This window comes from Rhineura floridana, chromosome 7, assembly GCF_030035675.1.
Source record: "Rhineura floridana isolate rRhiFlo1 chromosome 7, rRhiFlo1.hap2, whole genome shotgun sequence".
NCBI classification, from domain to species: Eukaryota; Metazoa; Chordata; class Lepidosauria; order Squamata; family Rhineuridae; genus Rhineura; species Rhineura floridana.
Genome location: NC_084486.1, coordinates 85,256,006 through 85,272,493, shown reverse-complemented (window position 1 = coordinate 85,272,493; position 16,488 = coordinate 85,256,006). Strand labels below are relative to the sequence as shown.

General features: G+C 42.9%; 1 protein-coding gene across 1 annotated transcript in view; it reads left to right on the top strand.

The window, feature by feature from the left end:
* The first annotated feature begins 2,718 nt into the window (after positions 1-2,718).
* Positions 2,719-16,488, top strand: part of PDZD7 (PDZ domain containing 7) — a 39,710-nt gene continuing 25,940 nt past the window's right edge. Inside the window, exons 1-5 of the mRNA XM_061636189.1 lie at positions 2,719-2,982; positions 4,843-4,983; positions 9,704-9,878; positions 13,636-13,812; positions 15,967-16,114. Coding sequence (XP_061492173.1) covers positions 2,793-2,982; positions 4,843-4,983; positions 9,704-9,878; positions 13,636-13,812; positions 15,967-16,114 — 831 coding nt within the window. The 5' untranslated portion in view covers positions 2,719-2,792. The remainder of the gene's footprint in view (positions 2,983-4,842; positions 4,984-9,703; positions 9,879-13,635; positions 13,813-15,966; positions 16,115-16,488) is intronic.

The following is a 16,488-nucleotide window of genomic DNA, read 5'->3' as shown; positions in this document are numbered from 1 at the left end:
AGGACACATTCCAGCCAGACAAAAAGTACAGGTGGAGGGGGATGACCAGGTACAGTGGGGGCATGGCCTTGGGGGGAGAGGCATGGGGACAGTGCCTGGGGCCAGGCAGGGAGGCCTGAAGGGCTTCATTGACATGCTGCCCTGGGCTCCTACTGGGAGGAAGAGCGGGATATCAATCCAATAAATAAATACATTTCATTTTATGTATCTTTTATGTGGAATTTAAACATATTGTATTTTGTTCTCTTTTGATATGGTCTATGAACAAATAAAATTCTGTTCTGTTCTAGTTGAGATTTACCACTCTTCAGTCTTGCTCCCATGCAAGGAGTTGCGTTATTCCAGTGTCATCACTTAACATCCACTTAGTGAGAGCATATCTTCCTCACATTTTGAAAAGTCAAATACACTACAGGCTGCATTTCTTCTTTTTAACTCCACCATCTCCATGGATTTCTATGAATTCCGTGCTGCAAGCCTCTTTCTCTACTTCAATCGCTTGTGTAACTGCGTTGCATTAATCTTGGGAATGCTGTACTTTTATCTAAGAAATAAGCACATCATTTCCAAGAGGGGGAAAAACATGCCTGCATGTATACCTGACCTGTCTATTCTCTGTGCAGAATTAGAACACCTAGAATCTGCTTCACCGGTGTGGAGAATTCTAAGATTTGTTCTCACTTTGACTTGGTAGGTCAAAGGTAGACAGTCAGGCCCACATACGGGGAATGTGTGGGTGTCTACTCTTTGGAATTCCCTCCTATTAAGGCACCATCTCAGTTGTCTTTTTGGTGCCTCTTCCAACAAGCCTTTTAAGTAGCAATCTTTCCCAGTCTGCATCTATACTGGAGATTGTTTTTAAGAGGTTTTTGTTGTTTTCTCACTTGTTCTTTGCTACCCTGGGCTTTTTGGGGAAGAAGGGTGGAATATAAATGTAATAATACAATAAACAAACAGGATACAAAGTCAACAAAAGTATCAAAACATAGAGCAATAATCTCAGTGGGGTACTTTGATCTCTGAAAAACCACTTTCAGTAATTCACAAACACACACATTCCACTTTGGCAACAGCATGCCATTACCTGCTCAGTCTGATTGCTGAACAAATATTGTTCGATGGATGGTCCTAATAAGGTTTATCTGTCTGAGCTGCTCCCATTCTTCTCTGCTTGTTAGAAGTCCAGTCGCACAACTGCCAGGCTTTTTCCCTTCCAGCCGCAACACATACCATGAGGAAGTGCTGAGAATAACTGACAGCCATACTGGCCTATGAGGGTTCTTGTTCCTGGTTTGGCCAGCCAATCCATGTGACAGGGTGAGAGGTATCTCTTGCAGCCACCAGGTTTGCAGGCTCAACTGTGTGTCTGTCCCAGGTGAGGAAGTTTGCAGAGAAACAGGTGAGGGGGGCATGGGAGGGGTAGACTAAACAGGGGTTATGTACATCCCTGGGGGGGGCGTTCATTCTTCCCTTTTTGTCTCTTAACTGTCTGTAGATACTTTTGCGATAGTCAGGGAGAATTACCAGCTTTAAAAAGCAAGTCGGGCATAAGAAGGTTTACCCCAGGTAGCGGAGTGGGATTTAATGCGGGTGCTTTCAGGAGACCTGTCCAAGGTGCTGAAAAATCGGACTCTGCTCGCACAAAAGGAGAGGAGGGGACAATTGTTGGAAAGTTGCCTACTAGTGGCCTTGTATCACAGTGGGCATGCTCCATATCTTGTCCTCTCGCACAGGTGTTTGTAAGTTCCCCGTCTCCGTGCTGTGTCTTTGATGGAAGAGATGACATCACTTATTTATTAAGGTCAGGTCACTGAGCAAGCGGGCTGCATTCCAGCTAATGTGCAGGCAAGGAGATGACAGGATGGGGGGAGAGAGAACAGGGCTTGCATATTGATGCAGAATAGCCTGGCAAATCCCCTTCTCCTCCCCCATGTAATTACATAGTAGAAGGTGAGAACTCTCAGTCTTCTCAGATATTACAGCCCTGTGAACTCTGCCATAGAAGCAAGTGGTACAAATGCCCCCATTGGGGCATAATAGCTCTTATGGCTTGTTATTGAGAATGTTACAATGATCAGAACAGAACAAAAACTTTGGCTGTTGTACATTGTTTAATGCTGGATGAAATCCTACAGAATGCAGAGCTTCCAGGACAGAAGCTGGCCGCAGTGTGTTCAGAGATCAAAGCAGAATCCCTGTAGTGTCTAAGGTTATTTACAAGCAAAGCTTAAGCTCTAAAAAGAGTTTAATTTTGGCTGGATCACACACTTAGTTTATTGTACATTTCAGTAAAACTTTCTAAACATACATTCCTGGCCATTTTCAGTGGGAATTACTTCCACATAAATGTATATGGGAATGCAGCCTAAATCTAAAGGCTTTAGGTTCAAATTTGAAAATTATATTATGATTATGATTACTATTACAGCATACTTGTCAAGGAGGACAAAGAGCATGGATCTGAACCCATGAGAGGCAAGATGTTTTTGTTGGATCCTGCATTTTAAACTTAGGGAAATTTTCCTAAGGACAGACCTCAATGGTAACATCACCATCAACAATAACAAAATGAGTCCACAAGAGGTAATACTATGATTAATTGGAATATGTCCAACAACTGTTTCCACCGTTGGGAAGCAACCTAAGTGGCCAAAATGTAACACACTCACCCAGCTTTCCTGAAGGAATCAGACTTCTCCACTGTCCAGAACACAGAGAGTTTCTCCAAACCATCCATAGACTGCATTGAACAGTGAGAGTTCCTCCATGCACACCCAGCATCTAGTCCTGCCATGGCACATGATTCTGATTCATTCCAGAGGGAAATTATATACCCCACTCACTCACGGGGCTCCAGCAGTGACATCAGCACTGCTAACCGCCTCCTGAGCAGGCAGAACCGGCTAGTGAATGGGAACCACCGAGACTTCCGTACTTCGTCCCCCATGGGAAGAGTTATCCTCATCAATACACCCCTTGAAGGTACTGTTGGGGACAAAGATGGGAGATGGGGTAGCACACAAATGACATTACTTCTGGCAGTTTCTACCTACATAGCCAAGCTAAATCCAGGCTAGATGGAGAGGGCTGGTGGCACCATCATTTTGTAAAAGGGTTGAGCCACAGCTTGTCCCTTTTCTTGAGAGAACAGGTGCAGACTTATGAGGAAGGAGCTGTGACCGAAGGACCAATTCGTGTGCATGCCCCATTGCCCGGCAATTTTACATACGCTCCACTATAGTAGATAAGTAAATTATGAGGTCAGGAAATATTACAGGGATTAGCAACATGCACTTGTAATATATATAATCTCCGGAGGTAAATCTTGCCTTACTTTATGGAATGGGTTGATTCAGCAAATATTTGGAAGTATTTGATCCAAAGAAATGGGATGTTAGGGGCAGAAATAAGAGGAAATTGCAGGAAAAGGACAGAAGTGATTCAGGCAGCTCCTTGTTGTTCCTAGCCAGCCCTCACAGCCACAGAATATGCTGAGTCTCAAGAATGCCAGGCTGGAAGCTGTTGCCAGATCCTAGTGTGGAGGGAGCATTTAAGGGCCATAGACTTTCCACTGCAATGTTTGTCAAATTCTGCAAAAATTCCTATGATCTCCGGAAATCTGCCTATAGCCTTTTGCCTGCTCACAAAATTCATGCAATTGTTTTATTTTTGGTTGGTTATTGTGTAGCAGCCCTAGGACCATAATGCTGAACCTCAGCAAAACTATGGGTGGTATTCAGTGCTAGTCCTGCTCAGAGTATGCCCATTAAATTTAATAGGCATGACTAACTTAGGTTCATTAATTTCAATAGGTCTACTCTGGGAAGGCCTTATTTAAATACAACTCTGAGTTTTACGATGATGATGCAATTTTCTGAGAGTTCTCTGATTTAGGACCAAAGGAGACATGATATGGGAGATCCATGAACAGGACTGTGGATCCTGTTTTAAAACAAATCCTGTTACAGTCATGGAGCTGATGGGTGGGAAGGAGTTGATTCAGATCAGGACCATGGCATTGGCAGGGGGCTCTTAACCCTTTCTCTGGTGCTGTTTGTTTGTTTTTTCCAGTTGAAATTCCCCTTCCAAGGCTTCCATTTGCTCCGTAGGGGAAAGCACAGAGGTATCACATGAAATGTTTTAGAGGCCATATAGTATTTAGAGGCCAAAAATCCAGCATTTTAGAGGAGAAAAGGGGGCACCTCCTCCCACTGATCCAAACCCTCCTCTGATCCTGATTTGAATTGGAGGCCCTCCCATGGCTGCTATTAACTTTTTAAAAACAAAAACAAAAAATCCTACTCACTGTATCTGCTTTGGCCCTTAATGAGCATATGTATCCCAGTCTCTTCCAAACAAGTGACTATTTTTTCTCTACAAAGACAGAGGGGCATTGGCCATGTTCCCAGGATGAAGACATTTACAGTTTTGCTGTCTGACAGGAGAAGAATGTTCTCTGTTTTTATTAGTACTGTGGATAAGAATTCTGTGTGTGTATTGACAGAGGAGATACAATTTTACAAAAACTCCCTTGTCTCCCAACGAAGTAATCTGTCAAGAATTGTACAGCATGCCCTATGGACTCTATAGCTCCAGCCTGCCTAGATGGCATTTCTGGGTCTGCTCCGACCACACTGGTGGAGAAGAGACCCCAATCTTCACAGTTAAGGGAGTTGGCCGTATTTTTCTCCCGCGGTTCTGCCTGCTATTACTTTCCTAGGGGATCAAGATTGTGTTTGGGAGGCAGGATTGGAGGTATGTCCTTTTGCTGGTCATTCCAGCCCAGTGGGTGTTCTTCATGATGCCCACTCATAATTTTATCATGCTGTATCCCCACTACAGCTAACAGTGATGAGAGTGATGCCATTAATGCTCTTACGGTGGAAAAGAGCACAGATGGGAAGCTGGGCTTCAGTGTGCGTGGAGGCTCGGAGCATGGCCTGGGTATCTTCGTCAGCAAAGTGGAGGAGGGCAGCAGTGCGGGTAAGCAAATCTCTTCAGCTTTCCCAGCCTTAAAGCAGACAACAAGCTGCTCTTAATTTCTAACCATAAAACCAGGACTTGATTCTAATATCTGCAGCACTGGTAGAATCTCCTAGACTTAAATCCTTGCCAGCAAGTGGTCATCTAGGGCCGGTGCTGACCTCTTCTTCTGCAGGACCTAGCCCAGGTCTGGAGGCTGCAGCAGAATTCCCAGAGACATCTGGTTGATCACTGTGAGAACAGGATAGTGGATTACATGGGTCTTTGGCCTGATCCAGCAGGCTCTTCTTAGGTCCTAAGGAAACAGGGTTGCCAGGTCAGAAACATCCAAAACCCTGAGATTTTGGGGGTGGGTCCAAGTGATGTCATGGGGCGGGTCCAAGTGACATCGTGGGGCAGGTCCAAGTCATGTCATTAAGCATGATACATTAAGCATCAACCACAGTTGCTTGGCGCATACAATTCATACAAAAACATTTATCTGATTGGAAATTAAGATAGAAATCTTAGCTAAAAGATGGAGCCTGGGTAGGGAACATTTAATCTAGCCAATTATCTTCTGGCAAAAAGGGTTCAAATGCCCTCAGGCTAGGCCAGGCCAGTCACCAGAAGGCCACTGTAGGAAGAAAGGAGCCTAGTGTTGTGGAGATTAGATGGGAGCACTCAGGAATAAAGATGGATGCCCCCAAAGAGCTGCAATTCTAAACACACTTACTAAAGGACTAAGCCCCATAGAACTCAATAGGACTTACTTCTCAGTAGATATGATTTAGATTGTGTTGTTGGTAAAGCTTGACAAGGGATCTTCTGCAAAGATATCCATATCCAAGTAGGGTTGGCAACCCCCTGCCTGGAATGCCCTGCCCCTACCTTTTAACATCCAAATTTCTTTACAGATTTGACCCTTCACTTCAGAAAGAGGTCTGAGTAATGAGTAAGAAAATTCTCTACCCTTTTCTGTCTCCCCTGTGGGCTGCTATAAACTCACTTTATCGGCCAACCCAATTCCAGTGAATATAATTGACAGAGAGAAAGCACACATGATTTGGTCTACTTTCATAGGCAGTAGCTTAGGAACAACAACAATTGCAGCCACGCTGCCCAGTATGTGAATTCTCTTTTACCACTAATGGACAAGAAACAAACAACAAGGTGAATCATCAGTGGGTTTAAGAAGGTTGAGCGGAGCGCATGGAACCACTGTTGCTGCTTCTATGGATGAAAGGGAGTGAGGATAAAGGTAAATGAAATGCAAATAGAAAAAGAACAAAAAACAGTGATGATTTCTTAAATGCAATACCATACCAACCCCAAGAAGATTCCTATGAGTAAGGCAGAAAACTAAGCATTTCACAACCACTCAGGATTCCTAACCAAAAACATGATAAATGAAGAAATATTTGTATAAGCATGACTATCAAATATATTTATTATTTACACAACCTGTAAAGATATTTATAGTGCATTCCTATGTTTATTTATTCAGAAGCAAGTCCCAGTGTATTCAGCGGGGCTTACTCAAACAGGGACAGAACTGCAACCTCCAGTGATAAGCAACTTGCAACCCAAAATTCAGAATCATCCCACTTTAAGCTGTTTTGCAACTGTTTATACTTGTTTTTATGGTTATTGGATTTTAAAACGATTTATTTCTTATTGTGAGCTGCCTTGGTTTCCACACTGCAACCCTACCTCACAGGGTTGTTGGAAAGATTCCCATATACACACACACATTGGAGATGTAAAAATGCATACACCTCATATAATAGTTTATCGTCAAAACCAGTTGATCATTGCAGAACATTAAAAAATAAAATCAGTATTAGTTTCCAACATAATAAAAACAGTGATACCTAAGCCCTTTCTAATTGCTTTAAAAATAGGATTGGAGGGGCAGAGAAAGATATACAAAACAAGCACAATTCTTTCCTATGTTCACTCAAAATCCCCATCAATTTGCAGCACAATCCTAACCATGTCTACTCAAAAGGAAGTCCTATTGAATTCAATGGGGTTTACTCTGGGTATGTTTACTCTGGAAAATTATAGATTATTATTATTATTGCATTTGTATACTGCCCCATAGCCAAAGCTCTCTGGGCAGTTTACAACAATTAAAAACATTAAAAACAAGTATACAAATTTAAACCATTAAAACCCATAAAAACAGATAAGCAAGTTAAAAACACATGTTATTAAAATGCTGTTAAAATGCCTGGGAGAAGAGAAGAGAGGGTTAAAGCTTCACTTTGGGAAGTTTGCAAAACACTGCCCCCTTCAAAATTTAAACCTGTCTGACTCCTACACACAGGAGAGAAAAAGACTGAAAGCTTACTTATTCAAACTGTGAGATGTTCAGAAAAGCAGGAAAAAGCATGTTTCTGAGCCTTGGGCCAGTCACTGCCCCTCAGCCTCAAAGGGAAGCAATGGTAAACCCCATCTGAATACCTCTTACCATGAAAACGCTGCTCATCAGGTAGCCATAAATCAGAATCGACTTGAAGGCAGACAATTCAATTTAACTCTACATGTTTGTCTTTATCATTCCTTGTCAATCACAACCCTGATTTCTTATAGGTTAAAAACCTGAAAGGGCATGGATTAGAGCAGAATTTAGAGCAACCAGAAAGTGGGGGGGGGGGCAGCTGACATTTTGGTGTGTATCACTGGAACCAGACCACCTACACACTTTTTTAAATGAAAGCTGAAAGTCTGGAGATTAAGGTGAGTCAGCCAGAGAGCCGGAGGGAACCCCCAAAAACCAGAGGCTGAAAAATGGAGATCTGGCAACTCTATCAGGAAATGTTTTTATATGTGTGCCATGTTGCTAAATAAGCCTAGAAGTACATCAGTAAAGAATTCCATGACATCGCAAACCATCAGATTCTCAGACAACCTTACATATATTTACTTAGAACTCCAGTGAGGAACCAGTATTTAAAAAAAAAAATCTATTAAGACTAATCACTGCAAACTACTTAAAAAGGCTACAGACTCTCCTGATTTACCAAATGTGCACATGTGAGAGACGTGAAAATAAACACCTTAGTTTCCCTCTTTGTAATACTATATGGATGGAAGTGGCTTTCCACCTAATAATCTAGGTTTTCTGTTTTAATATTACTAATAAATGCAAAGCACAAGTAGGTTAAGTGGTCCTATTGTAAGAAATATTAAGGATTTTATTCCTTATTCCAGTGTTTCTCAAAGAACGGCCCTTGACCACTTTCAGGTAGGCCTCAGTGCCACAGCCTACCTGCTGCCTCTTAACTTGCCTTCTCCCACCCCCTAGCCATGCCATAGCCATTTAGTTGGACAATGCCAGTACCATGCATGCTAAATAAAGGCTACTGGGAGACAAAGAAATTTGGGGAGGGGGGGAGGAGGTAGGTAGGTCTCCCTGTTCTAACAGGAAAGGGCCAGAGGAAGGAATTTACAAAATGAGATTTAAAAAACTGCTGCTGCTGTTCTTAAGTTCAAGGGAGTGGTTAAGAGATAAAAGCTGTTATAGGAGGAATGTGTAAGAATCGAGGAGGAGGAATGAAAGAAACTTGCAGTTGTGGAGGTGGGAATAAGGTACAAGTTGACTGTGAAATTAAAATGGGAGAGAAAGTAATCGGAGATGGATTACAAAAAATACTTGGAGAGGCCTGTGGGAGTGGGAAGGGGGAAATATAAAATAAAAAGCCTTCTTCACTTAGAGCCTCTGGATCAGCAAATTCTGCCTAAAATGGGGAGGTTGTCACAATATTTATTTATTTATTATTTGATTTATATCCCGCCTTTCCTCCCAGCAGCAGCCCAGAGTGGCAAACAAAAACACTAAAAACACTTTAAAACATAATAAAAACAGACTTTAAAATACATTAAAACAAAATATCTTTAATAACATTCTTTTAAAAAAGCTTTCAAAACATCTTTTAAAAAAATGTTAACATTTTTTAAAAAAGGTTTAAAAACATATTTAAAAACAATTCCAACACAGACACAGACTGGGATAAGGTCTCAACTTAAAAGGCTTGTTGAAAGAGGAAGATCTTCAATAGGCGCCGAAAAGATAACAGAGATGGCACCTGTCTAATATCTAAAGGGAGGAAATTCCACAGGGAATATCTCCATAGGAAAGCCTGTACTTAGCTTGAGGAAAGCTAAGCCATGGAACTCCATGCCACAAGGTATATGTTGTGGCACATAATTTAAAATGTAAATGTACTGCCTTCAAGTCAATTCCGACTTATGGCACCCTATGAATAGGGTTTTCATGAGGCTGAGAGGCAGTGACTGGCCCAAGGTCACCCAGTGAGCTCATGGCTATGTGGGGATTCGAACCCTGGTCTCACAGGTCATAGTCCAACACCTTAACCACTACACCACACTGGCTCTCATAGCACATAAGTTAACCATTTCCAAAAATTGATTAGATATCAGTAAAAAATGTCAGTAATTGTCAGCCAATTATGCCAAACTCTGCTTCTGTCTGCCAACATTTCATGACTGGTTTTGGCCCTGTGCTACCTTTGTGTGACTGTGGTAGTAAGCCTCTGTAATTTTCAGCTGTCTCAACTGGGCCCTGGGGGCAAAAAGTTTGGGAACCCTTGCCTTTATTCTAAAATGTGTGTGCTATACCTTGCCATTTTTTTAAAAAATGCTCCTCCTTAGGAAAAAGAAACACTAACCCATCCTTATGCCAAGTTGAGTTATTTGTATTTAATACCAACAGAACAGGCTGGGCTGTGTGTTGGAGATAAAATCACAGAGGTGAATAGTGTGAGCTTGGAGAACATTACAATGGGAAGTGCAGTCAAAGTCCTGACGGGGAACAACCGGCTGCGTATGGTCGTGAGACGCATGGGCAAAGTGCCAGGGATAAAGTTCTCCAGAGAAAAGACCACATGGTAAGTGGAACTGCCTGCTATAGTGACACCCTATTGTTAGCATGCCCTTGGGGAACCAAAAATCACAATGTGTTGTTTGTAAGGGCTGAGGCAAGCATGCTGGGCTCAGCAGAGCAGAGACAGGGCAGTCAGGTTTCATGAGACTCAAGGAGATGCTATTGGAGTGAACTCTCACCAGGGAAAAGGAGAGGGTGGGGTCAAGGTGACATGGGGTTACCTCCAACTTAGGGCATTACCAGACTGTCACTATTTCCAGGTGGGATCCAATCACATGTCGGCAAATTCAGGTTGCACAATTCCTGGCTGCCTACACACCACACATTTAAGGCAGATTTAGAGCACGTGACTTCCCCAAAGAATCCTGGGAACTGTCATTTGTTAAGGGTACTGGGAATTGTAGCTCTGTGAGGAGTAAATTACAGTTCCCAGGATTCTTTGGAGGAAGTTCTGTGCTTGAAATGTGCTTGAAATGTATGGCATGTATACAACCTTAATTGATTGGGAGGTCTTGTGCAACAAATCGGCTTCCCCAAACGATCACACTTTTTGTGATAATTCACTAGAAAGTGTGAGACAACACTGACTTTGATGCAATGCCATGTAACCTCCCTGCAAACAAATCAGGGTGAATGCTCAATAATAAGCAGGTTATCTGGAAGCAGCCTAAAATCACATGGAGAACTGAAGTTGGAAAGAGGCTCCATTTGCATAATATGCAGATTGGTCATGAATAGTGATGAGCATGGGGTGGAAAATCATTTGCTTTAGTAAAAGAGGGGAAAGGGACTAAGGAGGTATAAGTCGTAAGCAGGGCAGCCCCTGGACCTATTGAGCAATGGGTCCCCATGGAGGTAGTCTTGACTAAAGGCCCTCAAAAATTGTGGTGTGTATTGAAAGGAATTGGCTGGCCTGGTGATGTAGAGGAATCCATGATTCAAGGGTGGAGGTGGGTGAAATGACAAAAGGTCCTGAGCCAAATCAAATGTCTTGCTGGAATGAATTTGCTTCCATAAATACTCCTCAAAATTTTCCTTAGCAAATAAGCTTCAATATTCTCCATTAATTGATATCAGGATATGGCACATTTCAGCATACTGGATATCTTATCGGGCAGTGAATATCTGACTGTGTTTGATAGTAATCATGCAATGATGCCGTCTGTCATGAGTCCCAAGGTGCTGTTGGGCTCAGGCTTGGGTTGTCAGGCTGTGGCAGAAGATGAGGAGGGAGAAGAGGAGAATTGGACAGGGGAGGCTGAGACACTGGAACAAAGGCTAGTGGAGGGAAGACCTCCCCTGTCCCCAATTCTGGCAGCTCTGGATGGAGAACCGGGGGTCCTGGCTCTTCCCTTCCCTCATATGAGAGGGGAGCGTCATCCGGGTCGGCGGCGCCAACCCACCACTTGTGGTGGATGAACAGGAGTCGGAAGGGAGGCCAGCTCAGCCTTCTCTCAGGACCAGGCAGAGTCTCTGAAGATGCAAACAGATCCACCCATCTAGAAGTAGTGTGTGCCTGCAAGGTCAACATTCCCACAAGGCACAGGAATCTCATGAGTAAGCACTCCACACCTCGACTTTAAAAGCTTGGTGGGTGGGCACGGGAATTTGTTGGGACAACTCTGTAGCTCCCATGCAGTTTTGAACTTCTTACTCTGATCTTGGACTCTTGAACTTGGCTCATGCTCTCAGCCTGGCTGGAGTGGTCCCGCCATCCCATTTCCTAGTAAGAATTTTGGGGCCGAATTTGTTGTTACTTTGCTTCAGTAAAGGTCTCCTCCTTACTTCCATGTAAGAGTTTCTGTCGTGTTTTGTGCAGAAGCTTGGACATAGACAGTTGGTTTGCAGTGGTATAGTATACTGGTTTTCAAACTTTCTGCCTTCAGCAAACATTTTGCATTAGCAATATGTATGCCAAAGAACTTCTGTGTGTCTGCCATGAAATCCCTATCAGTTACAGAGGATTTGGAGCCATGTTTAAGGACATATACTTAGTTCACACATACCAGTATTTGTGCCTCACTGTTGCCCATTGTGAATTTGGAATGTGCCCTAGAAACACTCAATACTCCCCTGTGGCTGACTGCATGGCAGAGACTTTTTTTAAAATTTGACCACACTTGAGAGATCACATACAATGATATTTTGTATCTGTCAGTATGTGACAGATAACACGCAAATACCTTTAGTATCTGACCATTGATAGTTTATGAAATACCATAGTTGAAGCTTGCCAAACAATCAACATCTAAAGCATTTGACTGTGAACTCAGATTTGATTTCAACATTTTTCATTCAAAACTTGACTGGCGAAACTGGAACATTTGCTGAATTTTGAATATTTATAAATACTCATAACTGGACAGAGATCGGCTGGCCACACCCATTCATGCTGTAGTAACATCCCACTTGGATTACTGCCATGCATTGTACATACGGATGCCGTTGAGGACAATTCAGAGACAGCAGCTAGACTACACATATCTTGTGAGTCTTAAATCAACTGTGCTGGCTCCTGCCTTGTGTCCAGGCTCTGGGTGCTAGTTATAATCTTTAAACTTATGGCAGTAAGGGGCTTGGGATCAGGGTACATTAAAGACCACCTTGTACCCCATGAACCTGCTCAGTTACTAAGGTCTTCCTAAGAGGCCCTTCTTCAGGGCCTTCTCAGTGGTGATCCCCCTGAGTTTGGAAATGTTTCCCCAGCGTGGTGCCAAGCTTTTGTGCTGAGCTTTTTGTGCACTGTTCTTATCTGCTTTATATTGTTATTCTTTTCCTGCTGCTTTTGTTTTGTATCTGTTGATGACTGATTTGTTATTGCTGTTTTACATTAGCTACTCTCAGAGGTAACAGAGCGAGATGCAAACTTTCTAAAAAGCAGAATACACCAGTCCCCAGATCTACCAGAGAGGGGTTCATTTCTGAAACCACAAATGGCAAGGCTCAAGCCTGCCTGGCAGCCAACCAATCACACCCTCAGATTGCATTGCCTCTGATTGCTTAATTGCAGATGGGGGGGAGTGGGCTGTGGCTCCTTAAGGCAGAGGAGAGGGAAGTTCACATGCTCAAAGGCAATAGTAAAAGCAGCTTCTGGAGACATGCCCAAATGTCGCCCTGGGCTCCTGCTGGGAGGAAAGACGGGATATAAATCAAATAATAAATTAATAAATGGGCTGGGTCTTAGCCCTGATGAGCCCTGACTCAAATAAAGCTCTGTTCCAGTGGGTGAGGAACCTCATGGGTCACATTTGGGGACCATACTCCAGTGGTGGGTGGGGGTGGAGCCACTGCACACCCTTTCTCTCACTCTTTTTCTTTCTTACACACACACACACACATGTATTCCATCCATCTGTTAACTCATGCACATATACATTCTCCCTCTCTCTCCCCCTTTCTCTTCTCTCTCTCTCCCTATCCCTCCTCAGCTCCACCTCCCCATGTGGCAATTAGACATTTCCACTAACAGAAGCATTTCTCTAACCCTAATGGCCATATGGGGGAGAGTGATTTTTCTGAGGTTGGCAGCTGGGGGAGAGGGAAAGAGAAAACCTTCCCTGTGCACTGCAATCCTGACAAATCTCTCTCTCTCTCTCTCTCTCTCTCCCTGGGACTCATTTATAGTTATTCAATCCCCGGCTTGCCACCTCATGAGTTTCTTGATTTTCCCATTCAAAAATATTTCAGCTGTTCATGGGGGGAAGGAATGTGTAATAACCCTGGAATCTGGAATAATGGGCGACTTCTTTATCTCGCCACAGGGTCGATGTGGTAAACAAACGCCTGATTGTGGAAAGGAGCGGTTCAACTCCATCAGACACCAGCTCTGAGATTGGAAGGTGGCGGATTGTTCACCTCTATACTACCTCTGATGACTACTGCTTGGGTTTCAACATCCGTGGAGGAAAGGAGTATGGTCTTGGTATCTATGTCTCCAAGTAAGTCTTGGGGCTTGTCCCAAGTTTACAGTTTACTGTGTTTTAGTAGCTGTTCATGTTCCCATTTAATTTGCGTAGCCCACATGGTGTTACCCTCAAACAATACCAGTCTCAACGCTTCCCCCTGTGAATTTAGATTTACCCAATATGCGGGTAATCTGATACGCTGGGGAAAATTGAGCTCCAAACTGCTCCACTCAGGGTTGCAGACAATTTGTTTCAGTGTTTTTAGGTGTGTGGATCAATTGTCACTTCCTGCGACTCACCTTTTCACTCCCACTTCTTCCTCAGTGCTTTCATTTCTTTTCCAGCTATGTGGCTTACTATTTCTGCTATGCTCCTGAATGGAGGAGGGTAGCATTATATCTATATCTATATCTATATCTATATATTTCTCTTTTGATCCCTCAGATATTAGCACAAAACCAGAAAACTGCACAAGCAAACCACATTAAAGATTTCTGTGCCAGATATTGTGCAGCAAACTGAAAAGTGTGTGCTTTTCATAATTTTTCTGGTGGTGTTTTTAACTATTTCCTGCTCACTCCTGAGCATAGGAAGGTAGATACAGATACAGATTCTTTTGAACTGCACAGAACCAGAAAACTGCAAAAGTCAGCGCTGAGAATTTACAGTTGCCTCACTGTGTGCTTTTGTACCCTTTCTGGGCGGGGAAATTAAAAATAAATAAATAAGGTGTGCTGGCGCAGCTATCTGTGTGCATGCCCTGTTGGTACTTAATTGGCATAATAGAATCAACAAATTAGAAGGCAAGGACAAAAACAAAAGGAAACACCTACTTGTATGAATGGGGAAAGACCAATGTGCCTCATATACGAATTAAAATATGTGCAGGTGTGGACTACTCTGGTTTAATTCAAATGGGGGGAAAGTGGATTTACATCTAAATAATGTTCAAATGTGGACAAGTCCTTGGTCACTCTGGAGCTTCCTGCTGTTGAATGCTTTGGACTCTGATACATCGGAACCCAGATTGCTACCCATTCATAATATTTAGGAACCGTTCCTATTACGGAACTCCAGTAATAATAACATAACATGATGCTTCATAGAAAAATAGTGCATTATGTAACCTCTTTTGCTTGCTGTCCTCACTCACTCTGAATACTGGAGAATAAAGTCTACTAGAGCTAGTTTAAATCTAAATCTATGCACATTTACCTGGGTGTCAGTCTATTAAACTGAATCTTTATTACTTCGTTCTGAGTAGACATGCATAGGATTGCACTATAAATTGCATACTGAAGATAACACATTATTAGATGCTCTTTAACACTATCCACCATTTAAACATAAAACGATAGTTAAATCATGAGAAAAAAGTGGATTTCTCCCACTCTTTGTAGTGTATATCGCTGTGGGTGTAATGGAGATTCTATCTGATTTGAATTTGATACCAAATGTCGCTCTGTCTTTCGAGATAATTAATACAGAGTAAAAATGATGTGTGACATTAGTAAGGACTGTCCCAGCTCCACTAGTTCCTCATCTTGAGCCCCTTTTCAGTCAAGCTTGCTCCATCCCAAATGCATACAGCCTCAGATAAGTTACTGCCACTATGGCCTTTTGTAGACTGACCACATCACCTGTGTGGTGCGTGTATACGTATCAGATTTAAGCACATGGCCCTTGGCTTTGTACATTCTTGGGACAAATCTTCTTCAGCTTTGAATCAATTTACATTGTGTTTATGCAAATCTTCCATGATTAGCTTAAATTATGGATCAGATTCCATGTGTTGTGTGGGGCACTGAGACATTAGTGAATTTATCAGGAGAAGATTCTTAATCACTCCCACCCTGATTATTACCTCCAATACAAAGAGAAGATATGAAGGCTCTAGTGCCTGGTTTCCATCTGTAGGATATTGATATGTCATTCTTCTTTGAAAGCCATGAGGAAAAGTGCCATAAAGGGACTTGCCTTCCAATTATTCTATAAGGGTTATACTAGATGAGGAACCAGGGTTGTAGCACGGAAATGGGTCTGTTGCTCTCTCTCTCATGCGCACACACATGACCAAGATGTTCTAGTTCTCCTTGTCCCATTCACTTGCCCTGAAAAGCCTCATTTGTCTGCTAAACATCCCACTGTGCCAGTTTGAGAATAATCCCTATGCTGTATCCTTCCCAGAGTAGATCCCGGCGGGCTTGCTGAGTATCATGGGATCAAGGTTGGCGATCAAGTCCTTGCAGCCAACGGAGTCAAGTTTGACGACATCAGCCATAGCAAGGCAGTGGAAGTGCTAAAAGGACAGACTCACATCATGCTGACCATCAAGGTGAGGGCTCTGCCTTGCCAAGCTCTGGACCAAGACAGGGTTAGGAAGGCATGTTCTCCAGTGGAAAGATGTTCCAGTGGTTCCATCGCTGTGGGAAGTTAGTGCCATGATTGGCACCAATATCCTGATTGCTGGGTGTTGTCAGGCTTCTCACCAGCTCACATGATCAGCCTACAAGTCCAATCTCTTTTGCTATCCAGCCAAATATAGGACACCCTGACCTGAGTAAATGGTACTTTACTAATAAGGAAGCTACAAAAGCCAGAGAGCTATCCAAAGTTTCTCCCATTCCCGGGACTACCATTTTGATGAAGGAGTGATAGCTGTAAGAGGTGTCAGGCAGAGTCCTGCTTAGGTGCATCCCAAAAAAGGCC